The sequence below is a fragment of the Gorilla gorilla genome, chromosome 4 (assembly GCF_029281585.2).
Source record: "Gorilla gorilla gorilla isolate KB3781 chromosome 4, NHGRI_mGorGor1-v2.1_pri, whole genome shotgun sequence".
Lineage (NCBI taxonomy): Eukaryota > Metazoa > Chordata > Mammalia > Primates > Hominidae > Gorilla > Gorilla gorilla.
In genome coordinates, this window is record NC_073228.2 from 37080295 (window position 1) to 37105666 (window position 25372).

The following is a 25372-nucleotide window of genomic DNA, read 5'->3' on the forward strand; positions in this document are numbered from 1 at the left end:
GAACTCCTTGTATCCAGGTTATAAACTCCGTCTCTGACCCCAATCCTACTATGCTCAATCTGTCTAAGCTGTTTGTTCTAGCTTAGAAATAACTTCAAATATGCCATCTTACAAATAGGCATCTAACCAAGTTAATGATGATTTTTACCTGAGACAAAAGTAAAGAAATATTTCCTAATATAGAAAAGAAAGGCTTCAGTGTTTTTGTTGTTGTTTTGTTGTCATCCGTTGCAAAGCTGCTTTCTACAAGACGCAGTAAAAATAGCAAGTTGTAAGGAGTCAGAAAAAATCCAGGCTTAAACTCCAGCTCTGCCACTACCCAACCGATTAGGCTTGGACAAGTTAACTCATCATTCTAAGCCTGCTTCCCCTATCCATGCGCTGAGCTTGGGGAAAGGGTAGGTGAAAGGGCCTATGTGTCTAGAACCAAACTTCCTAACTGGCCTTTCCTCCTTCCTCCTACCCTTTCTAAAATGTCTGGAGCTGAACTTCCTAAATACACTTTTCTCTTTCTTTCTTCCTCGTCACTTTTGTCTTGCTGAGTTTTTGGATGGTGTCCAGTGGGCAGCATATTTAATACTCAGCTTTGGGCTGACATACCAGGCAGAGATGAATTCACTTTTCTAGGGCCAAGCTTTCAGCCACAGTAATTTGCTCACATATGGGGGGAATTGAGCAAGTAAGTACATACACTGAAGATAAAGGTAGCCAGATTTCCTGCTGTTGAACACACATATGCACACTTGTTTATACACACAAATTTTCTAGGGTCTCTGCTGAGAAAGGCTAGTAATGAACACTTCTAGTGCTCAGAGTTTTTTCTAAATGCCACTTTCCACTAAAGAAACCAAAATTCGTGGCAGAAAAGGCTGATTCCAAGGCAGGTCAGGAAAATACAAGATAAGCATGGCACATTGTTGTGCCAGAAAATAAGGAAGTGATGAAAGAATGATGGAAACATGTCATAAAGGGGCTCCTATTGGCTAAGTCTAAGAAAATTTGAAATCAGAATTAAAAAATAATAGTAATAAATTGATTAAAATTTGAATTCATGAGTCTATACTGATGTAAACAAATAAACAAGAAATATATGGTATAGCAAGGAAAACTCTACCTTACAGTAAAATGCCAACTAATAAATCTAGAAGGACTGATAACATTAGAAAATTGTCATTTGGCATCCATCACAGTGATAACAGACTCAAACAAGAAGCATCAATGGAGAAATCTGGCAGGAGAAAATATGATGAGAAACAGAATATTTACAGTCTCAAAGCTTCTCCCTACAAAACACGAAGATTCTCCCCACAAAACACACATTGCCTATTAATTTATGAATGTGACATATTTGCTAATTCACCTTGTAACAGAGAAACCCGGCAGACCCAATCTTAAAGAAACAGAAGTTAACATCATGAAGCCATGGAATAAATTGAGATCATGTGATGCCTAAGAGGATTCACTGACTGAAGCACAGCATCTCCTCTAAGATATTCCTGTCAAGGAGTCACAAACATGAGGAAACATCAGACAGACCTATATTGAGGAACATTTAATCACGTAACCAGCCTGTATTCCTCAAAAATGTCAAAGTCATGAAAGATAAGGCTGGGTGCGGTGGCTCATGCCTGTAATCCCAGCACTGTGGGAGACCAAGACCACCTAAGGCCAGGAGTTTGAAACCAGCCTGAGCAATCCAGCAAGATCTTGTCTCTCAAAAATAAAAAAAAAAAAAAAAAAGAAAAAAAAAAGACAAGAAAAGACTGGCAACTATTCCAGATTGAAGAAGACTGAAGAGGCATGACAACTAAAATCAACGAGTAATCCTGGATTAAATCCTAGATCTAAAATGGAAATGATTGGGACAAATGGGGTAATTTATGTAGAGTCCATGAATAACATGATGTAAAGAATTTAATATATATCCCCCAAAATCCATATGTTGAAGCCCTAACCCCTCAATGTACCTGTATTTGGATTAGGAAGTAATTATGGTTGAATGAGGTCATAAGGGTGGGAACCTGATCTCATGGGATTGGTGTCCTTATAAGAGACATAAGAGCTCATTTACTCCAATCTATGTAAGGTCACAGCAAGATGGTAGATGTCACAAGCCAGGGAGACCCCTCACCAGGAAGTGAATCAGTTGATACATTGATCTTTGACCTTCCAGCCTTCAGAACTTTGAGAAACAAGTATTTCTGTTGTGTTAAGCAATCAGTCTGTGGTATTTTGCTATTTGTAGTCCAAGCTGACTATATATGGTAATACTGGATAAATATTAACTTACTGATTTTGATGCCTGCTTTGTGGTTTGGAAGAAGAAAGTGTTCTTGTAATAGGAAATAAACAATTAAGTATGCAGATAAAGACTGAAGAATCTTTATCATTCTCTAATCTTGGTGAAGGGTATACAAGAAATTTGAGTACTATTATGTTGCAGAAATATTTTAAATTGTTTAATATGTTTGTTAATTGGACATTGAACTAAATTATGTTCTACACATTTCATTCAAAATATAAGTAAAAAACCAAAATATTTTAGTTGTCATTCAGAAGTATTTCATAAACATGAACTGTCATTTCACATTATCATACTAAGATCAGATACGATGCATATTTTCTTTTATTAAAGTAGAAAGCTTCAAAGACCAACACCACTTCATTGCTATCAATATCACTGTACATAAGAGTTTCATTTTGCAATTATTATACAAAAAATAAAATACTGGAGTCCAAGACAAAGACTGTATACTGACATATATTTATACTGCTACCTGGAGCTACAAAGAAGGGGTGCCTGGAGAAACAGAATGGTGAGCGGAAATGTACTGTTGGTGTCAAGGATTTCAGTCTATGCTGTAAGAAAATTAAACTTTGAGTAATCTCATCCTAGAAGAGCTGAGAATCTGGTACAAGAACCAAGGTGCATGCAGATGAAAAAGATTTTCAAACATTGTCATCACACAATATGAATAAATTTGTAGAATCATGGAGACCTGAAATTTTTGAGACAGTATGCCAGAGTATAGAAAGAAGTCAGAAGATATTTATATTTTATTGGTTCTGCAATTTTCTGGCCCTGTGACCACAAGTTAATCAATTACTCACTCAAGGTGACCATCATAACTCATGTGGACTACTGCAATTGCTTCCTAATTGTTCTAGTTCCATTCCTCCCTCTACCTTTAATCCATTCTCCACAAAGTAATCAATATCTTTTCAAAAATGTGAGTCAGATCACATCACTTGTATGCGTCAAACATTCCAATAGCTTCCTATTACTTTTAGAATAAAATCCAAACCCTTGGACATGGCTTAGAAGGCTGGTATTACCAGGCCTTTGTTACCTGTTCTGACCCCATTTCCTACCACTTTCCACTCTGCTATGTTGGGAACACAGTGGCCTTCTTTCTGTTCTTCAATCATTCTATCTTTTTCCTTCCCCTGGGCCTTTGCTTGGCCTGGAATTGTTATTGAGTAGGTAGCTCCTTATCATCGTTCAGGTCTAAACTCAAATGTCACCTCTTCAAAAGGTCCTTACTTTACTACCCCTTCTCATGACTGTCAATCATACTATGTTATTCCATTGTCTTCACTGCACTGATTGTTATCTGAAATTCCCTTATTTCGGTAACTATTACTTGATTATTTTCTGAGTCCCTCAGCAGAAAGGACACTCCATCACTGAAGTGATCTCCCAACTTGTACTGTGCAATAGCGCCAGCAGGTCGATTGGTGTCAGGCCCACAGTTGAGAGGGCAATAAATAAATAAAATGTCGAATGACTAGTTAAAATTTCTCAGGCCTCCAAGTTCCTCATCCACATAGTGGGGATAATTATACCTGCTCTGGCCATTAGAAATGGCCACGTAGCAAGTAGAAATACAGCCTAATTTTTAATTACATTCTTACTATGCCTCAGTCATCATGAAAGACGTTATATGAATATTCTCATTTACTGTTCTGATTTCCATTTTACAAGTAAGGGCACCAGGTCTTAGAGAGGACAAGTAACTGACCTAAGGGCACAGGGCCATGGTGAGGGCCCGGGTAAAAATCCAGAACCGCCTAACCTCAGAACCTGAGCTCTTAACTGCTATTTTATAGTTTCTAGAAAGATGCTTCCTTCTAACACAGTAAAATCCGCTACGCTGTCTGCCCCCCTCGAGTTCGTCCTGTGGGACAACTGAAGAAAGCTATTACATCCTCCCACGGGGTTCGTTTCTTTCAGTCTCTCCTTAAATGGCCCTCCTATCCTGGTCACTCTCTCCAGAACAAACTTCAGCGTGACAGCCTCCCTCCTGCTCCAGCTGTGGTGCTTTCCACTGGGCAAGTTGTAAGGGGCATCAGAGCAGGGGAAGCCGACTGCCCACGGGCTGAGAAAATGCAGGTGTCGTGGGTGCCCATGAGGGCTGCGGTTAACGCAGCAAGGCTTCCTGAGAGAGGTGATACTTGAACCAAGTCCAGGGCAGTGAGCACAGGAGCCAGCGGCCAAGGGACACCAGGAGAAAAGACCGCGGGAGAGCGTCGCCGGGGCTGCCGGGTCGAGACAAAGGCTGGTGGAGTTTATAAATAAAGATCACAAGCACAACCCCAAGTGATGGCAAGCTTGCACGCGGACGGGCGAAACGCATTTTCCTAAACGTTAAGAGACGTTCTGGCGAGAAGCGAAGTGGGAGCAACAGTCACAAAGCAAAACGCAAACTTACCCGTAATCTGGCAACCCGGCCTCCGTAGCCCGACTGCAAGCGCTGCCACCTGAGGAGCCTGGTAGCCAAGGCTGCGGCAGGCTCAACCCAGATCTCGCGAGACGGAGCATGCCTCGCGAGATTTGACCTCTCGTCCCTGAGAGGCGGGTGGGTGTTAGTTCAGAAGGTTATGGGAGGGCTCTGGCGTCCTGGATGGAGGCCCATCGCTTTCTGTGGCTGGCGCTGGATCCACCCTGGGTCTCCAACCAGGGCTGCAGAGAGGGTGGAGCCGTTTCTTAGGCCAGAGTGGAGTGGGACAGGAGGTGCCGAGAGAGGACTGAGGTGGCTTGGGACATGGAAGCGCTGCAGCCTTCAAGCCCGGCATCCAGCAGTGCAGCCGCCGCGGCGGCGTAAGAGCTCGAACCCTTTCACGCGCGCGCAGGAGGAGGAGCGGCGGCGGCAGAACAAGACGACGCTCACTTACGTGGCAGCTGTCGCCGTGGGCATGCTGGGGGCGTCCTACGCTGCCGTACCCCTTTATCGGCTCTATTGCCAGGTAGGGGCCGGCGCCGCCCGCAGGGTGGCGCAGACGCGAGCGGTGGGGGTGCAAGACAAATCCCGGGACAAGCCCTCGCTCTGCGGGTCGTAGGTGGAAGAGGTTTCCGATATTATCTACCTAAGAGGAGAGAGGTTCAAAACAGTCACTTAACACCCAAAGTCACCAAAGAAATTGGTGGCAAAACTGCAAGTAGCACCCAGTTCTTCTTAGTGATTGTGCTTATACCATGCTGCAGAGTGAAACCCCTGATCTATGAACTGCACCTCGCCCAAAAAAAAAAAAAAAAGGTCCGCAGCCTCTAACCGGGTATCTAGCAGTCTGCCTTACCCTCCTGCGCACACACGCTTTTAAAATGTATATTATTCATACATTCACTCTGCAAACCACATGTGCTTTATGTGCTAAGGGTAACTCTGGAAATTGGACTACTCGTGTTTCTTGGGCTTAAACTGGGATTAGCAGTTCCTCCATACAAAGAGGCATGAATTAGGCCTTTGAGGCTCTCTCGCCCCACCCCTGTTAATATATAACTGTAATGTACTTAACCTGGAAACTGTTAAGTACATTGCAGCGGTTCTGGGAGTGTGGCGCCCAGGACCGGCAGCATCAACATCACCCGGGAACCTGTTAAAAGTGCAAATTCTAGGGCCCGACTCCAGGACTGAGTCAGAAACACGGGGTGGGGAGGGGGGGGAGAAGAAGGGGAGTGGGACCAGCACTCTATATTTTAGTAAGTCCTGTAGTTGATTTTGAGGCCAAGTTTTGAGAACCACAGGCAAAGACAAGTTTCACGTATTTTAGAGATTTCTCCTTTGTTCTTAGCTAATAATTTGCAGCTTTGGCTGGGCATTAGGATCACCTATGGAGCTTAACCTTAAATACACGTTCCACGGATCCCCTACCCTAGAGATTCTGGTTAGGAAGTCTAGGGTAGGGACAGGAATTTCGGTTTAAAAATCATGCCACAAGTGATTCAGTAAGTGTTTAAGATAGTGGCTCCCAAAATTCATTGTACAGCAGCAACATTGGGAATCACCTGGACAGCTTCTAAAAATCCACACACATTACCCATTTTATCACAAGGCCACAGTGGGAACCAGGCATCAGTAATTGTCAAGTATGTTTTAGGTGATTCCAGCGTGCAGGAAAGTTTGGGGATTGTTTTTTTAACACCATGACTGGTATTCTTAGCTGGAGTTCACTCTTTCCGTGTGTGTGTGTGTGTATGTGTGTGCACGTTTATTTATTTAAATTTGTAGAGACGAGGTCTCCCTATGTTGCTCAGGCTGGTCTCAACTCCTGGGCTCAAGTGACCCTCCTGCCTTGGCCTCCCAAAGTGTTGGGATTACGGGCGTGAGCCACCATGCCCAGCCTGTGGAAATCAATTTACCTTTCTTTTAGATGATGAAGCAGAAGACAAAAGGACTTTTCTTTTCTGGCATAGTCTCCTAATGCCAGCATTTATGTGGGAATGTGCAATAGTTGATTTTGAGGATGAGTATAGAATGTGAATTACTTTTCATCAGAAACCAAGCCCAAGCATGAATTCTAAAACTACCAGTTGGTTAAATCATAAGCAGAACTGAATCCAAATCAGCAAATCTAGATCCTTCTCAGACCGCCAGGGGCTGGAGGAGAGTGATTTTTGCCCCTCAGGGAACATTTAGCGATGTGTGAAGACATTTTTGGTTGTCACAACATGGAGGTGGGGGTATAGGGTGCTACTGGCATCGAATAGGTAGAGGCTAGGAATGCTACTAAATAACCAACAAAGCACTGCCTCACCCCCAAACAACAAAAAATTATTCAGCCCAAAATGTCCATAGTTCTAAGATTGAGAAACCCTGCCCCAAATTGAAATAACTGATAATACTGCGTGTGAAATGTGCCCACATGCAATCATAGATCAGGAAGCCAAATGTAATTTGTAATCTATCAGGTTCTTAGAGCTAGTGGCACAACTAGAATAGAGACCAGGACATCTTTTTAGTGCTGTTTTCTAGTCTTTTTGTCTATTTTACTTTAGGCATTGAACTTAGAAATTTGAAGAACCCATATTCAAAGACTATATTGGAATCTTTATTGAGGGAGGACACTTAAAAGTATTTTTATTTAAGTGACTTAAATTTTTTAGGAAAAGAAGTTACATCTTAAACACAGCACTCAGGCAGAAGGATAAACAAGGATAAAGGCTTGCCCTCTGATGCATCTTTTAGGGATATAATGTAATTCAGTAATGTTGCATGGCAGTCAAATGAAGTTAGTTGACTTGCGTAACAAACAGAGGATGCTAAAACACTGTATCTTGCTGGGAGTCTTCCCCTAGCCTCAAATTTGTTTTTTGTTTTTTTTTCCTAGCATAGTAACAGGCAAATTATCCAGAAATCAGAATTCTGGCAACCTCAAGTATCAGAAGAAAGATGACCTTGGAAGTAAGGGCGTTTTGTTTTTCTTTTGAGATGGAGTCTTGCTCTGTTGCCCAGGCTGGAGTGCAGTGGTGTGATCTCGGCTCACTGCAACCTCCGCCTCCCGGGTTCAAGCAATTCTCCTGCCTCAGCCTCCCGAGTAGACCTGGGACTACAGGCGCATGTCACCACGCCCGGCTAATTTTTTTCTATTTTTAGTAGAGACGGGGGTTCACTGTCTTAGCCAGGATGGTCTCCATCTCCTGACCTCATGATCAGCCCCCCGTGGCTTCCCAAAGTGCTGGGTAAGGGCTTTTTTTAAAGTGATGTCAAGGAAATAACTGTCATGAATAAAAGAAATGTCAGACACAAATACTCTTGATGCCCTATGATTATTTCTGTGGCCATAGGGATTAGGTACTCTGATTAGTGATTTATATAAAAGCTCTACTATAAAGAGAAGTACAGAAAAGATTCAAAAACATTAACCAACGTGGGAAAATACCTATGATACCTTAGAAAAGCAGAATGTTAATAAAAGTGAAGCTACAATCTTATTTGGATTATAAAAGCTGTGATATGGAAAAGGACCAGACAGGAATATGGAAAAATTGAATTAAGTATTTTCAGTGGAATTACAAGGTCATGGGTAAATTTTATTTCTATTAATGAAATAATAGCAATAAAGGGAAATGTGTTTTTTATAAATGGCTAAGCTGGAAATTGTGAGTTCGACTATCAGTGATAATAGTTGACTTATCTAGTGAACCTGCTTTTCCCAGACTCATTTTTGACCATGCCAGGTAACCAAGGGATTGCTGAAAAATAGGAATGACTTTAACAAATACAGGCTCATGACATCCCAAAAGTAGTCAGACTCTTGACATAGTTACAGAAATGGTCAGTTACCATATGTAAACTTGGCTCCAAATGGATTATAAATACTACATTGTTTTTAAACTTTTATCAAATAAATAGATCATCAACACCTAAAAGTATTGTTTAACATATTTGGTATCTTTTTCTAGACTACTGGACTTGGAGGATCAGCAGTTGCAGGTCATGCCTCAGACAAGATTGAAAACATGGTGCCTGTTAAAGATCGAATCATTAAAATTAGCTTTAATGCAGATGTGCATGCAAGTCTCCAGTGGAACTTTAGACCTCAGCAAACAGAAATATATGTAAGTGACTAACCAGTCATTAAAAGATTACTTTATTCATGTAAATTCCTTTCTTTCATCACTTAAACTGTCAGAGGACTAATTTTAACACTATGATTCTAATAAAACATGGCATTTTCCCTTGTTCCAAACTGATTTTTACTATCATGTAACTTAAAAGTTAAAAGTATAAATTCTGTTACATTAGGTGTAAAGCACTATCAAAAAGTAGTCTATGGGAATAAAAAAATTTATAGTAATGGAACCTGTCAGTATTTTGAAATTAAGTTTAGATGAGTGAAACAGTTGGGAGTAGCAGTAACCGTCAGGCTATATAGCTTCCTGACTTTTCCTCAGGCATAGAAGACATGGGAAAAATGTGGAAAAGCATTGGTTACAATGAGTAGTTTACTGGTTTATATCAAAAGTATCCCTGTCCTTCTAAAAGAAAACAAATTGAGGGCCTTTGAAATAATCAATAAGTAGTAAATAGTTATGTTATACTCCAGTGAGACTGAGACTATACCTAACCGCTTTCCTAAAATTTTAACTGTAAGAAAGATTTTAACTGAAATCTCTTTAATTGAGGATTAGCCAGAGTGAGTTAATTTCAACCCATATTGGAAAAGCCTTATAAATATTAGTGCTTGCCCAGTTTAGTAAACATGACTGAATCTCTTAATAAAGATTTTATAGGTTATGATTATGAATCTTATCCAATTACATGGTAGTATACAAAGGTATTAGTGGCTGAATTGGTACAAGTGACAGAATATCCTTTGGAAAATTTTTTTAAGCCTTGCTATTTCCTTATTTTCTCCAAACAAAGTATTAACACTTTGTGGCATAATAAAGGTTCTAGTCAGTCAGTTTTATTCTGATTTTAAGGTAAGTTTAATGTTGGTATCTTTTTAAAAAAAATAATCATGACATTCAGGTATAAGTGTTACAGAAAAGTTGGGCTAGGGCTGTGATATGATTGGCTTGGACACATTTTAAATAATGTAATTTGCAGATTATTCCTTGAAGACCTCAAATATACAAGAGGACAATTCATAACTAATTATGGATATTAGAACATTGGTTCTTCATTGACATATGCAAGTAAGTTTTTAAACTCAGATATGTTTATGGGTAATATTCACAGTTTATTTTGCTGAACCCTACATTAGATTAGGTATTATGGTCTGATGAATAAGCAAAATAATGAGACTAATTTAGCAGGGAAAAGAGGAACTTTGTGAGATTCAAAGTATTGATAATATATATATTCTTTAAAACAGGTGGTGCCAGGAGAGACTGCACTGGCGTTTTACAGAGCTAAGAATCCTACTGACAAACCAGTAATTGGAATTTCTACATACAATATTGTTCCATTTGAAGCTGGACAGTATTTCAATAAAATACAGGTACATCAAAGTGTAAACTTTACAGAATATGATAAAGATACATGAAACGGTTTAGTATGAAACTTAGTGTTTTAGTAGATCTTGTGATTTCTGAAAACGAATTTCTTCTAAACATCAAGCTATTTTTCTTCACTATCTATACCTGCTATGCAGAGATTGAGAACCAAACCAAATGGATATCTGCTTTTAAGATTAGAATTTGTTCTTCATCCTTAAAGCAGAACTCATTGAGATGAAAAGATGCTCTTAATTTATCACAGAACTGTGTATTTAATAGTATGCTTATTAAAATCACGAAGTGTACTGGAATGCTAAGATAAAAGAACTGTATAGTTTCTGTTATGTAATACGAGAATATAAATGTTATTAAAATCTTTCTATAATTTCCAGTGCTTCTGTTTTGAAGAACAAAGGCTTAATCCCCAAGAGGAAGTAGATATGCCAGTGTTTTTCTACATTGATCCTGAATTTGCTGAAGATCCAAGAATGATTAAAGTTGATCTTATCACTCTTTCTTACACTTTTTTTGAAGCAAAGGAAGGGCACAAGTTGCCAGTTCCAGGATATAATTGAAGTCAGCAACTAAGTCTTCCTTCAAAGTTGTGATTTTTGGGAAAATCATATATCCTGTCTTCTCAAAGGAGAAATATTGTACAATAATATGAAGGCTTATATTTTAAATATTTTTTCTCAACTAATTTATTTCACTTAAAGTTGAGAGAACAAGTTCAGCTTTTATCATAAGAAACTCACATGCCTAGCTAGAATATATGACTGACTATTCAATACCATACTGAAGAGTTTGATACTATTAAAATAAGCTGCTTTGTTTTTTAAATATGCAGGCATGGGTTCAGCTTAATTCCATAATTCCCTTCCAGATTATTAACTCTTCATACTTAGAGCAATGAATCTGACAATGTTTTTCAAAAATGTATGCTCAGGGTTATTTGTTTCAAGTCATAGGCCAGAACTTCTGACCATGTTTATTGTGTCTAAAAGAGTTGGTTGCTATTTTCCTTCATTATGAATAGTCAGTATTTTAAAAGCTCAAAGTAGAAGAGGAGTCACTAAGCCCTAACAGCTTGTCCAAAGATTTAAATTCTTATTTCAAATTTCATTTGTCCTTTAAGGTTTAGGGCTATTTTATATTCAGAGTTCTGAATAATTACTTTGAAATTGCAGTATCATAAAATTGAAATAAAATACATCTACTAGGCTGTTAGCCAAAGCATCATCATTACAAGTCCATGAATGTTAAAATGTACAGGTGGGATTGTGAAGATTTACTGACATCAAAAGTTCTGGAAACAAACGTTTGTTAAAAAAAAAAAAGTATTAAATTATTTTAATAGTGATTTATTTGTCATCAAATGTACAACTTATTCTAAATATTTTCATTTTCTGTGTTCTAAATAGAAATATTAAGTTGCAGTAAAAAGAGAAAAAAAGACTATTTAGCATTACAAAGAATCATATTTAAAGGCTGCTCAATGTAGAGTCTAGTGACCTGTTCAGGACACCTGAAATATAATTAAATGACAATTATCAAGGTTTTAACAATTTATAATTCTAAACCAGAGGATTATAAAGAAGTGCAAAATTGACTTTTACATTCAACTTTAGTTAAATGAAGGCACTCAGTATTCTTCCTGAATAATACATTCGGTTTCTCACATTTTATGCTTTCATCTATTCAGAATTATTTCATAGTAAAATAATCTACTCTTATCACAGCTGTGTGACGATTTCTAAATGTAGGAAGGCCTGTGAAACATATGACACTGCAGTTAAATTGGTTGGCCTAAGGACTAAGTAATTTTTCTTCTGCTGAAGTTTTAAGTGAGTATTTGTTCCAAACAAGTTCTGTTGAAATCTCACGCTGTTGTCAGGAATCAGTGTTATCCTGGAACTGTTATTCTATTTAATCTTCATTATAGCAGAAATGTGCCACCGTGGCTTTGACATGTTGGTAGGTATTGTCTTCCAGGCTTCAAAGCTGCACAGAGTCTACGTTTTAGAGAGTTGGCACCTTTGATGTGGTAGTGAGCTGATCATCCACTTTCTTCTAAAATAAAGAGAAGAAAATAGCCAGTATTCATCCTGTCCTTCTCTTTCCCCATTCCTTGATAACTCTCTTGTCTTTACTGGGAGGCTGGAGAGTCACAGTCTAGTAGAAGAAAGGTAAGAATGTGTTTCTTCCATAGGGGAGGGTATAAGGGGAATAAATAAGTTTTGATAGTTCATTGGTGACCATTAAATAGTAAATACATGGGATTAGTAGTGCTGAAAATAGGAAAAACTCAGACCTATTTGGAGGACTAATGGTAAATGGGTCTACTGGTACCGGTTAACAAGTATTAACTGCATATGAAAGACAAATGCCTGATTTCAGTGCTACTCCTATTGCTCATCTATTTTGTTAGCATTAATATTTCTATACCATAAACTACTGTATTCCCAAGCCTTATTACTTACAGATGAGAAAATCACAAAGAATGACTCATTAGTGAACAGTGGTTCAGCACAATTTGAATGATTCAGGGGAACTCATATTTCAAAGTGTCAGACTCAGATGGCCCTTACAAAATATAAATACTAAATATGTAAAGTGATAATTATACTGAAATTGTATGGAATATGGAATTAAGTTGTATAAGTTGAAGTCTTTACCTCAGTCACCATCATTTTGAGCTCCTTTGTGCTGGTGAGCATCAATTTCTTCATAAATAGCTCTGAAACAAAGCCATCACAGCAAAAGGGTTATGTATCAATTTCAAAGTGCTATTTTGGTTTTTAACTGCCAGCACTGTAATTAAAAATTGAGCTGGTTTTGGAGTTCAGGCTATATATGAGTAAAAATAAGTCTCTGCCCTGAAGTGTGTATTCTAGTTTATTTAAATTCTAATGTTGCACTTCATTTTTTCTTTTTTTTTTTTGAGACAGAGTCTCACTCTTTTGTCCAGGCTGGAGTGCAATGGTGCTTTCTTGGCTCACTGCAACCTCTGCCTCCCAGGTTCAAGTGATTCTCCTGCCTCAGCCCCGCGAGTAGCTGGGATTACAGGGACACACAACCATGCCCAGCTAATTTTTTTGTATTTTAAGTAGAGACAGGGTTTCACCCTGTTGGCCAGGCTGGTCTCAAACTCCTGACCTCAGGTGATCCACCCGCCTCGGCCTCCCAAAGTGCTGGGATTACAGGTGTGAGCCACCACACCCGGCCTTATTGTTGCAATTCCTATGTCTCTTAAAAGTATGTATTTTATAGAACCAATTAATTTTTTCTTGTGATTGAAATGAGAAATATGGCTCAAATTTGGACAGTTTATGTTTTGCTTAAAAAAACTCCTCAGTTTCTTCTGGTTTCAAACTTTTTTTAAAAATATTAGGACAAGTGCAGTGGCTCACACCTATAATCCCAGCACTCTGGGAGGCTGAGACGGGTGGATCGCTTGAGTCCAGGATTTCAAGACCAGTATGAACAACATGGCAAAATATCATCTCTACAAAAAACATAAAAATTACCATGTGTGGTGGTACACACCTGTGGTCCCAGGTACTCAGGAAGCTGAGGTCGGAGGATCACTGGAGCCTAGGAGGCGGAGATTGCAGTGAGCTGAGATCGTGCCACTGCATGCCAGCCTGGGCTACAGAGCAAGACTTTCGTCTCAAAAAAAAAAAAAAAAAAAATTAATCTTCCAGCTTATTTAAACTATGTGATTACAGTCCAGACTCCTCAGCCATCTATAGCTCATCACTGTCATTTCTGTACTTTTTTTATATTGTATTTTTTCAATGACATCCTTCATTCGTTTTTCTTTTTTCTTTTTTTTTTTTTTTTTGAGACAGGGTTTCACTGTCACCCAGGCTGGAGTGCAGTGGTGCAATCATGGCTTATTGCAGCTTCGACCTCCCAGGTTCAAGTGATCCTTCCACTTCAGCCTCTCAAAATGTTGGGATTAGAGGCATAAGCCACCATGCCGGGCCCATTCAATTCTTTATATGCGTCTTACATATGTCTGTAGCTGGAAAATATACCTGAAAGCACAACATTCATATATACAGTATAGCAAAACATGGCTGAGGAAAAATCTCAAAAATCACAGCGCTATGAAACCATGATCACCAAGTTCATAAGGCCCCAGAATGGTGCTACAATTTTAATGTTTCCCTAAAAAGTTTGGTCTCATCTCCCTCAAAACGATTTCAGTCTTCTTCACTCTCCTCAAACCTCTAAACTCTCTGGTAGAAACTGCATTCTTAATACATTAAATGTCTTGATATGTAAACTTCCTCATTTTCCCATCACTAAATCTTCAAATTTATCTTCATTTGTATTGTCCGTTATTTCTGTGATCCTGTCTATTCCTGGCTTCTGAAGCACTTGACCCGTTCAGTTATTCTTCCCTTCCTGAGTCTTCAACCTCTCCTTCTATGCCAGATCCTATTCTTCAACATTCACAGATTCTCCAGCGTCTCCCATGTCTCCCATTTTATACAAAGTACAGCCTTTAATTCCATCTCTTCTTGTTGTAAATGCCTTAGTATCCTCTAGCTACCAACCCCTCTTTTTTTTTTTTTTTTTGAGATGGAGTTTCACTCTTGTTGCCCATGCTAGAGTGCAATAGTGGGATCTCAGCTCACTGCAACCTCTACCTCCTGGGTTCAAACGATTCTCCTACCTCATCCTCCCGAGTAGTTGGAATTACAGACACCCGCTACCACGCCTGGCTAATTTTTGTATTTTTAGTAGAGACAGGGTTTTGCCATGTTGGCCAGGCTGGTCTCAAACTCCTGACTTCAGGCGATCCGCCTGCCTTGGCCTCCCAAAGTGCTGGGATTATAGGCGTGAGCCACCGTGCCCGGCCCCAAACCCGTTTTCATCACTGCTTCATATTTAAGTTCTAAGAAGTTATCTGTACTTACTGTGTCTACTTAATCTCTCATGTGCTTTTCAAATGCACTGAAATTTGGGTTCTGTCTCCATCAGTCCATCAAAGTAGCTTTTACTAAAATCATCAATGATCTCCAATCCATTATCTAGTTTTCAGTTCTCATCTTACTTGTCTGCCCCTAGCACTGTTCTTCATAGTTGTACTCACTCCTCTTTGCTTCCAAATTACATTTTCCTCATCTGGTACTGAGCTCCCTGTTAACTTTCTTTACTCTTGGTTTTAGCATTTCCATTTCCTTGAACGTGCCAGAACTCTGTCCTCTGGGTCTTTGTACAGGTTGTTCCTTGGGCCTCCAATACTCATTTCCAAACTTTTCACTTAACTAAGAATTGCGGGCCTCAGCTTTAATGCTACCTGAAGCTTTCTCTAATCCCCATTTAAATTAGTTCTGTTACAAACTTTCAAGTTGCCATATTCTTTCATAACATTAACACAAATTGTAAACATGTATTTGGTGATTTGTCTAATTTCTGTATCCATGCTACATTTAACCTCTGTGAGGACAAGGGAGCATGTTTCTTGTTCAGAATTATAAATTAGTCCAGTCATAGTTCCTGACACTTAATATTGAAATTAATGAATCGTGTGTATCTTCATAAACATACTGTTTGTCCTGGTAGAGCAAAAATTGTCAACCTGGGGTTCATGGACAACCAGTGATGTGAAAAAACCCAGTCAATTTCCTGCAAGATTCTGTGCTTTTCCTTGGAGAAAAGTCCCTGAATTTCATGGGACTTTCAAAAGAACTGAGACATTCTGACCCCCAGAAAGAAAGACCCATCACAGTGATAAAAGAGTTCCAAAGCTTCACCTCTCCAGCTTTTTACTGTCTCTCCCACCTCCAGTATCTGTGACACTGCCGTATCTACATACAGCAATCTCCTAATTTGAATATAATCAAGAACTTTTCCACTACCTGTTTGGATGGAGAAACTGATAAAAAAAAACGTTTCTAGAAAGCATACCTAGTTAAGTGCCAGTTTCTTAAACCACTAATATGATCAGTGATATATCTACTCTATCAGGCAGAATGACTTAGAGAAATTTCTCAAACCTGAGTTAGGAAAAAATACATAGTGGACTCCTAAGGGAAGTCCCTTAACATCTGCTCATAAATTAAGTCAACCATTACATTGAGGGATTAAACCAGGGACCAGAATATCAAATGTCTACACATGTCAGCCAAAGAAGAGATGCAGAGGGTTTGGTGGGGCTGGAAGCAGATAGGAGGGGTCTCCAGGGACTATAGGAATACAATCAACTTGAGTAATCACCTGCTTTTTTCCCTAAACCCTGTGTGGAATGCAGCCAGCTAGCTGGTTTAAACCAGCTCATGACAGACCTCAGCAATTTACAGATGGATCCCAGTGTACTTTCCTCATTACCATGCTAATATCTTCACCCTGGGAGATGCTACAGCTTCATTACCATAACATGTGACCTGTGTGCTGAAATAACGACTCACTGCATCTGCACAACTGCAACCCCTCTCCATGCAATGACATACCCTCTTCCCTCTCTATCACCCCATAAAGCCCTCCTGTCACTTTCCTGCTTTGGAGACTATGCCCAGTGCTTTATTTGTGACAAGTAATAAAACTATTGCTCAAAGCCTGCATTCTTGGTTGATTATAGTGGCTCATGCCTATAATCCCAGCACTTTGGAAGGCTGAGGCAGGAGGATTGCTTGAGCCCAGGAGTTCAAAACTAGCCTGGGCAACACAGACCCCCCTTCTCTATAAAAAAGAAAAAATTAAAAGGCTGGGCACGGTGGCTTACACCTGTAATCCCAGCACTTTGGGAGGCTGCGGCGGGCAGATGAACTTGAGACCAAGAGTTCGAGACCAGCCTGGGCAACATGGCAAAACCCTGTCTCTACTAAAAATACAAAAAATTAGCCGGGCGTGGTGGCACATGCCTGTAGTCCCCAGCTACTCAGGAGGCTGAGGCATGAGAATTGCTTGAGCCTGGGAGGCAGAAGTTGCAGTGAGCCGAGATCACCCCCACTGTACTCCAGCCTAATGACAGAGTGACACTCTGTCTCAAAAAAATAGCCAGGCATGGAAGCGCACCCCAATAGTCTCAGCTACTCATGAAGCTGAGTAGGGAGGACTGCTTCAACCTGGGAAGTCAAGGTTGCAGTAAGCCATGATCATGCCACTTTATTTTAGTTTGAGTGACACAGTGAGACCCTGTTAAGAAAAAATAATAATAACCTGTGTTCTCATGGAGAGTTGTCTATTACCAGATGAATGAATCTCAGGTTTTTTTAGGGGTAACAAGTCTGGTACCCCAGATGAGACCCAGGGTTGAGCCCTGACTTGACCTCCCTTATAGGCTCCTGGCAGGCAAAGCAGTGGGATATGGAAGCATGCGTGGGCCAACTCACCTCAGTTGCCAAGAAGGAGACTAGAGAAGGGCCTTGGAACCCCTGACCTGGTGTCTAGTGTAGTCCACTGACCAGCACCACAAGACCTCTCTGGGAGAGTGGAAGCGGCTGCCTAGAGCCCAGACCTTTTGCTCGGTGCTTCTTCAAAGCAGCAGCTCCATGAACTACTAAAAGAGTGGTCTGGGTTATGATCATTAGGATTCTGGGTTGTCAGGATTAGGACCTAGGTCAAGATCCAGGATTGTTGAGAAAAAGAAGTTCCTTCTTTCAGGTCTGGGAGACTGAGAGACATCACCATCGTTTTAACAAGGGGAATCCCCAACACAAAGACAAGGATGCTTGTCTTCAGGCTTTGTTGCCTATCTGGTATAACTGTAGGGCTCAATATTCTTACTTGTCTGTGGCCTGAATGAATATGAAGTCTGGATTCTTCTACCCTTAGTCTGTGGCAACCCCTAAAATATCAGGCTTTGTTTTGCAGCAGTCACAGAAGGACTGCTGTTAGTTTGATGAGGAGACCCAAGTTTCAAAGGGGGCAGTTTTGGTGGGATCATGATCCCTGGAACCAGAATGCAGTGATACAAAGGTTACATGAACAGTGTGTGTGCTTTCTCTGAGGAAACACCTCACTCACTTGATTGATTTACCTACCTCCCCACCACCTGAGCTGGATCCAGAACTACTTCACTGTCTCCATGAGATCTCCTGGGAGGCTGCCCGGACTGAACATGATCCAGGGAAAGGAAATCCCTGTTATCCTCTCAGCTTCCCAGGACCTCTGGATGGCTTTGCATGGTGGCAAGCAAAGAGGACCAGAAGTATTCAAGCTGAGTTGTGGGATTTGTGTCATCATTAATCTCCAGAGTTTGGAAGCCCCTCAAACTGTGCAGAGACAGTAGAATGTTGTGAACTAGGTCTTGGAAGGAGAGCTTGTTAGGGTGCCTCCTCTGGCAATGGAAACTGCATATCCACCCATGACCAAAAAGCAAATGATATATTACTGTAATACAGCCTGGCCCCAGTATTCCGTAGATCAGAAGAGATGGTCTGAACATGGGTCACTTACTGCAACTCTCCAATTGGACTTTTTTGCAAGAAACGTGGTAAATGGGAAGAAATACCCTATATGCAATGTTTTATGGCCCAATGTTTTATGGCCCTCTATCAAAACCCTGCCCTGCAAATGAAATGCAGAATATGTAAATTGGCCAAAGGGAACTATATTGCCAATTCTAGAAGCCTCTGGAGAGGAAGCATCAGTCATGTGGGGGCCTATAGGGAAGGGAACAAGTAAGAAGAGTCCCTTTACTACCCCCTCCAAGAGAAGTGAGGCCCTCTAACTCTACTTGGGGACTGGAACCTTGGCCAATACAGGGGCATAGTCCACCTTCTTGGAAATGGTACCCTCTGCACCTCCAGGGAAAAGCAAGGGCCCGTTCTGTATTTGCGAGGCCCTCCAAACTGCAGAGCCAGCTGTGGCTCCTGCTATGGCAATAGCAGGCCCCTGTTGTACTCTTCTTTGCCAGGGAGCACCACTCATAGTGGGAACGCATATAACCCTGGAGGGTGACTGTTGCCACTCAGAGCATGCCTGTTGGAGAAAGAGGTTTTGCTCGGGTCTATGTGTTTTTTAAAACTGTTGACTTGTATAACTGGAAATCCCATAGTAAGGGTTTATGGGTGAGCCCACCAGAGTTCGTAACTCTCATATGGAAAATATTCTCCACACATAACCCCACCTGGCCAGGTGTGCAGACCGTAACAGCAACCCTGCTCACAGCAGAAGATAAATCTGCCACCATGGCCAAAACTAAGGAGGAGGCAGACAATATGTGTGCTGATAACCTGGTGACCTGGCCCGTTGAGGTGTCAGTCCCAATAGCCAACCCAAACTGGGACCCCAGTGATAACAAGAATCAAGAGCAGCTTCATCATTATAGGAATATGCTTCTCAGAGGTATGAGGGAAGCAAGCCAGTCCCTGGTCAATTGGGGAAATCTCAGAGAAACAGAACAAGGCCCTAATGAAAATCCATCAGCATTCCTAAATTGATAATAAGAATGCTTCCAGAATTACACCCCTTAGGACCCAGATGACCCAAAAGCTGAGTAGTACTTTAATCTCACGTCATCTCTCAGGCCCCAGATATTCAGAGAAAACTCTAAAAAGTGGCAATAAATCCACATACTCCCCCTTTCCAACTGGTAGACATCTCCTTTAAGGTCTATAGTAAAGAGATGTGGCATCTGATGAAAAGGAAGACAAGAAGATGCGGCAGCCCTACAGACTACTTCAGGAAGCCCAGGAAGAAGATGGCATGGGTGAGTGACCAGGGCCCCCACCATGGAACTCAGGGCCTGCCTATACTGGGGCCCAAACAATGTGCTTACTGGAAGCAGAAAGGATGCTAGAAAAGGGAATGTCCAAATCACCCCCAGAGAGGGAAGAAAGAGGACAAGCCCGAGGTACCTGTTCCCTGTAACTGGACAAGAAACTGACGGATGGGGACATGGGACTCCCTGCCTGGCTCCTCAAAATAAGATCCACATCTCCCCCAAGGAGCCCCAGGTTACACAGAAGAAGGGGGGCAACCAGTTGGATTTTTTTTTCGTTTGTTTGAGACAGGGTCTGTGTTACCCAGGCTGGAGTGCAGCACCATGATCATGGTGCACTGCAGCCTCCAACTCCCAGGCTCAAGCAGTCCTCCCACCTTAGCCTCTCAAGTAGCTGGGACTAAGGCATACCTGGCTAATTTTTTTGTTTGTTTGTGCAGACAAGGTCTCGTTATGCTGTCAGGGCTGGTCTTGAACTCCTGGGCTCAAGTGATCCTCCAACCTTGGCCTCCCAAAGTGTTGGCATTACAGGCATGAGCCACTGCACCCGGCCACCAGCTGAGTTTTTGATCAACACTGTAGCCATGTTTTCTGTGTTGATCACTAAAAGTGGACCCTATCCAGGAGGAAATGTATATAAGGGGTGTGTCTCATAAATGAAATAAAAGATTCTTGGAGCCTCTGGTCCATGAAATAGTATCTAAAACTTTGACTCATTCTTTCTTCTGTTCCCCAAACGTCCCATTCTCCTTTTGGGAAGAGACCTTCTGACTAAGTTTGGAGCCACAATTTCTCTAAATCAGGACAGAATAGAGGTGTTCTGAGCCCATGGCATTGCCATGGTGGCCCTAGTTCCTGGGGAAGTTCCAGACTTGGGGCCTCATATGACTCCTTGGCTAATGCAGTACTAGATAATTGTATAGCATTAGACTGCCTCTTAGCAGAACAGGGAGGAGGAGAGTGTGCAGTTATTAATTCCTCTTGCTGTACCTGAATAAATACCTCAGGGGAAACAGGAAGTTAACATTAGGAAGGTTCATGCCCAAGCCTCTTGGTTCCACACTTTTAATCAGCAGCCATACTTTTTTTTTTTTTTTTTTTTTTTGAGACAGAGTCTCGTTCTGTTGCCCAGGTTGGAGTGCAGTGGGGCACGATCTGGGCTCACTGCAACCTCTACCTCCTGGGTTCTAGCGATTTTTCTGCCTCACCTTCCTGAGTAGCTGGGACTACAGGTGCACACCACCACACCTGCCTAATTTTTGTATTTTTAGTAGGGACGGAGTTTCACCATGTTGCCCAGGCTGATCTTGAATTCAGGGTGATCCGCCCACCTCGGCCTCGCAAAGTGCTGGGATTACAGGGGTGAGCCACCACACCAGGCCTAATAGCCATACTTCTAACTCTATTTGAGAAGTTCTCAAATTAGCAATACCAAGTGTTACTTGGTTTCTTCCCCTAATGAGGCCACTAATTTTATTGCTCTTAGTACTGTTGTTTGGTCCCTGCATCTTTAACCTCTTCGTAAAATTTGTATCTTCCAGATTAGAAAAATTTCAACTGTAGGTGCCTTTGCAACCTATCCTGGGAGACCCTAAAACATATTTAGTTTTAGTGCCTAGAGATTTTCACTCCTCTAACATCTCTGGATACAGTGTCCTTGGTCAACATGAAGAAGTTACAGAAGAACGCTTTCTGATCCTGGCCCCTAAAGAATTTACTTGTGCTAAGTAATAAAATTCCTATTGATCAAAACCTGTGTCCTTGTGGAGAGTCAGATATCTGTTACTATCCAGGTGAATGAACCCTGGGTTTTTTGGGTGGTAACAGGGCCTGAGGGGCTGCAGAGCCTACCTGTGTAAAGGAGATAGCTACTACTCAACCCCAGCCCATAGCTAGCACGTAAAAATTCAGGCTTCGTGTTGACAGAGTATCTAAATGATCTAGAAGTCCAGATTTTTTATTTTCAAATATCCGAGTTTTCAGCTGTTGGCAACTGTGGTCTTATGATACATACTGGTTTTTGTCTAAGGTTCCTGGCTCACAACTCCCATAGCCCTTGTTACAGTCTTTTGTTATAATGTTGGGTGTGTCAGGCCTTAGGAGCCAGCCTCTGGAAGCAGAATCTCTCGACCTTCTCTAGTCCTCCTTTCACCTGCCCCAAGGCACCACTCTAATCGCCCATCTTTTTCACTGTGGGTCATAAGAGCCTCCCTAGAGAGGGTCCTGCCCTATACCCTGGGGGAAGGAATGCTGACATCAAGAAGCTTCCATTAAAAACCCTAGAGGACTGGGTTGGGGTTGGGTCAGGTCAGTTTCTGGATAGCTGAACACGTGGAGGTACCTGGAGGGTGGGACTCCAGGGAGGGCACGGAAACTCCAAGGCCTTTTCCGCATGCCTCGCCCTGTGCATCTCTTCATCTGCATCCTTTGCAATGTCCTTTATAATAAACCAGTAAATATAAGTATTTCCCTGAGTTCTGTGAGCTGCTCCAGCAAACTAATCAAACCCAAAGAAGCAGTCATGGGAACCCCAACTTGAAGCCAGTCAGTCCTGAGTTTAGAGGCCCAGGCTTGTGACTGGTGTCTGGGAAGGTAGGTATGGGGGTGGTGGGGACTGAGCTCTCAACCTGTGGGGTCTGACACTATCTCCAGGTAGATGATGTTGGAATTGAATCAGAGGACACCCGGCTGGTGTCCATTGTAGAATTCATTGCTTGCCTGCTGATGGAGAGAAATCCTCACATATTTGGGGGCCACAGAAGTCTCTGCATTCATTGTTATATTAGAGTGAGAGCTGATGAAAAACATGGTTGAGAGTTTCCCAAACCAGCAATTAATTTTTAAAATGCACATTTTAAATTCTGCACAGGTCAAAAACAAACAAACAACTGCAAGCAAGATACAGCCTGTAGTCTGTCAGTTTCTGAACAATGATTTCCAATAAACGTGCTTGAATAATTTTTAACAATTTGGGGGTAACCTTCAATCACTCAAAGTATATTAAAGTTCTTATTACCTTACCATTCCATTAATATTTATATATCTTGACCAATATGAAATCATAAAATGTTGCTTTAAGGATTTTAAGTAAAAAGTAATTGTTGTACTAATGTTTTAGAAGACTAAAAACAAGTTCTAATATAAGATTTTTTTGGATCAGTTCATAAAGAGCAGCTAAAATATTCCATCAATGTGGCATAAACTTATGTCACCAATCAGTGACTAGTACCCTTCTCAAGCTAAAGAGAACATGACTTTCTGCCAAGGGATCTATGAGGAGTCCATTAAGCAGGTTAGTTCCAGTTATTTCTTAACATGCAACCCCAGCATTTTTATTTTTTAGTCACAAGGCCGGAACGATAAGACCATTAAGAGAAACAGCTGCCATAAAACCTCATAAGGCATTTTTAATAAGGCCATCAATTTCTGCCAAGACCTAAACAAAGTTAAATGTATAACGAAGCCCTGTTAGCTCTGCTATCAAAGGGAACCAAGACAAAAAATAAATTAATCATTTTGTAAATGACTTACTCTGTAGTGACAGCAGGAGCTAAGGGATCAAACTCCATTACCTCGTAGTAATTAGGTGGCTGGAGATCACTTTTTGTCATCGCTTTAGGCAAAAAAAGAGACCAGTAAACATATATTGTGCTTTTCGAGGAGTACATGCAATTGATATTCTTTTTATAATTTAGACTTCAAATATTAGATCCTAATAAACACAACCAAAACAGACTGGTGTTCCAATGCTACTCCCAAGTTCAACAAATCTGTATGTAACAAAAAGGTTTCCAAACCTCAACTAAAGATTCATTTACCTTAGCATTCAAAACACAATACTCAGTTTAACACAAGCATTTTTACAGTCTCTTATAAGTCAGTCATAATGGTATCTGCCCTGAATTTGTTTCATTAGCTTAAAAATACAAAAGAGCACCTCTAATTTCTCCTGTTTTCAGTTACCAATGAATCTCTGGCAGACTCATATATTCTCATAAGTTTCCTTATTTGATGCGAATAATAAGGTCCCATGTACCTGGATGATTGCTGGGCAAAGGTGGCAGACTCTGGTTTGATGGTGCTACTGCAATGGTTTGTAGACTAACTGGCTGTAGAAACACTGAATTTGAATGTTCCAGAAACTGAAGAAAGCATAACACATGTTCATATAAACATTTTACATTAAGCTTTTCTTTTATTACTGAGACTCCTATACTTCCAAGTACATTGTTCCAAGAACTTTGAACTGGACAAGAATAAGGCGTTTTTAATTATTACTTTAGTTTTTTTAGGTAATAATCACTTATGAGATTTACTACTTTTCTGCTGGGCATGGTGGCTCATGCCTGTTATCTCAGCAATTTGGGAGGATAGGTGGGAGGATTACTTGAGCCCAGGAGTTCAAGATCAGCCTAGGCAACAGCAAGACCCCAGCTCTACAAAAAAAAAAAAAAAAAAATTAGCTGGGCATGGTGGCTCACACCTGTAGTCCCAGCTACCCCAGAGACCAAGGCAGGAGGATCACTTGAGCCTAGGGGTTTGAAGCTGCAGTGAGTTATGATCATATGATCATGCTATATATTCTAGCCTAGGTGACTGAATGAGACCCTGTCTCAAAAACAAGAATTTACTATATTTTTGTCTGGTTTTATGCCTAATGCACCCCATTTCCCATAGAAACTGTGAAAAAAAAAACATACTGCTTTTAAAAATGAAGCAGATTCAATGGCTCAGGCCAGATTCTCTGTTGTTTCACTCTGAATATAAAATCTCAGCCTTGAGTAGGAAAAAAAAATTTAAAATCTACAGAGAGGCACTCAGTGACACAACAAAATCAGGATTGATAAAATATTAGAATCTTAATTAGAAATATCTCTTCTCATAATTTTCCTTATTCACTCCACAAATATATCCTGGCCACCTACCAGCTGCCAGGCACTATTAATAAAGCAATAAACAAAGCAGACCAAGTTCCTGCCCTCATGACTCAGACAATCAACAAATGTGAACAGATATCCAATGGCATGTGCTATAATATAAAAGCAGAGTAGTGGGTGGAAGAGAGACTTGGGTGGAATACTGCTCTAATAGGTCGTGGTCAGGAAATGTCTCATCACTGGGGACGTTTAAGCAGAGCCTGACTAAAGTGAGTCTTCTGGTTACTGGAGAGGACACAAGTTCACAGTCTCTGAAGTGGGGGAGGCCAGTGTGGTTGGAATAGAGTGAGCCAAGGTAGAGAGGGGCAGGAGGTGAGCCGGAGAGGTGACGGGTGCGGTCAGATCGGCATTTCAGGCATTTACTGAGTAAAACGGAGTGAGGAAGAAAATCACAGGTGGGTTTTGAGCAAATGAGTGACATAATATGACTTCACTTTTTAAAAAAGAATGCCCCCGTTTTTGTTTTGAGAACAGATTATGAGGTGGGTGGGAGGGATGCGAAGGGAGGCAAAGGTTGAAACAGGGCTTCCC

General features: G+C 41.0%; 3 protein-coding genes across 17 annotated transcripts in view; 1 reads left to right on the forward strand and 2 right to left on the reverse strand.

Annotated features, from left to right (window-relative positions):
- The window catches only part of STXBP4 (syntaxin binding protein 4), a 280286-nt gene extending 275471 nt beyond the window's left edge, over positions 1–4815 (reverse strand). For 4 of the 8 annotated variants that reach the window (XM_055388706.2, XM_055388709.2, XM_063706253.1 and 1 more), the window contains exon 1: positions 4713–4814. The gene's annotated coding sequence lies outside the window, so the exon portion shown is untranslated. Of the gene's footprint in view, positions 1–4712 lie in introns of all 8 variants that reach the window. The other 4 variants (XM_055388705.2, XM_004041309.5, XM_063706252.1 and 1 more) reach the window with 2 other exon arrangements.
- On the forward strand, positions 4766–21660 carry COX11 (cytochrome c oxidase copper chaperone COX11). 3 transcript variants are annotated; one of them, XM_019027684.4, is made up of 5 exons: positions 4882–5247; positions 8684–8839; positions 10102–10227; positions 19794–19892; positions 21446–21660. In XM_019027684.4, exons 1-5 carry the CDS (start codon positions 4882–4884, stop codon positions 21497–21499), a joined length of 801 nt encoding a protein of 266 aa, XP_018883229.2. In that variant the 3' UTR covers positions 21500–21660. The 3 variants fall into 3 exon arrangements, with proteins under 3 accessions (XP_004041359.3, XP_018883229.2, XP_018883228.2); XM_004041311.5 differs by lacking the exons at positions 19794–19892; positions 21446–21660 and adding an exon at positions 10618–12324 and having other exon boundaries at positions 4766–5247; XM_019027683.4 differs by having other exon boundaries at positions 19794–21660.
- Positions 11571–25372, reverse strand: part of TOM1L1 (target of myb1 like 1 membrane trafficking protein) — a 63345-nt gene continuing 49543 nt past the window's right edge. For 5 of the 6 annotated variants that reach the window (XM_004041313.5, XM_019027682.4, XM_063706256.1 and 2 more), the window contains 4 exons: positions 23941–24046; positions 23436–23517; positions 12901–12962; positions 11571–12295 (listed from right to left, as the gene is read on the reverse strand). In XM_004041313.5, the coding sequence (XP_004041361.2) occupies positions 12902–12962; positions 23436–23517; positions 23941–24046 (249 nt within the window). In that variant the 3' untranslated portion in view covers positions 11571–12295; position 12901. The remainder of the gene's footprint in view (positions 12296–12900; positions 12963–23435; positions 23518–23940; positions 24047–25372) is intronic. The other variant, XM_063706257.1, reaches the window with a different exon arrangement.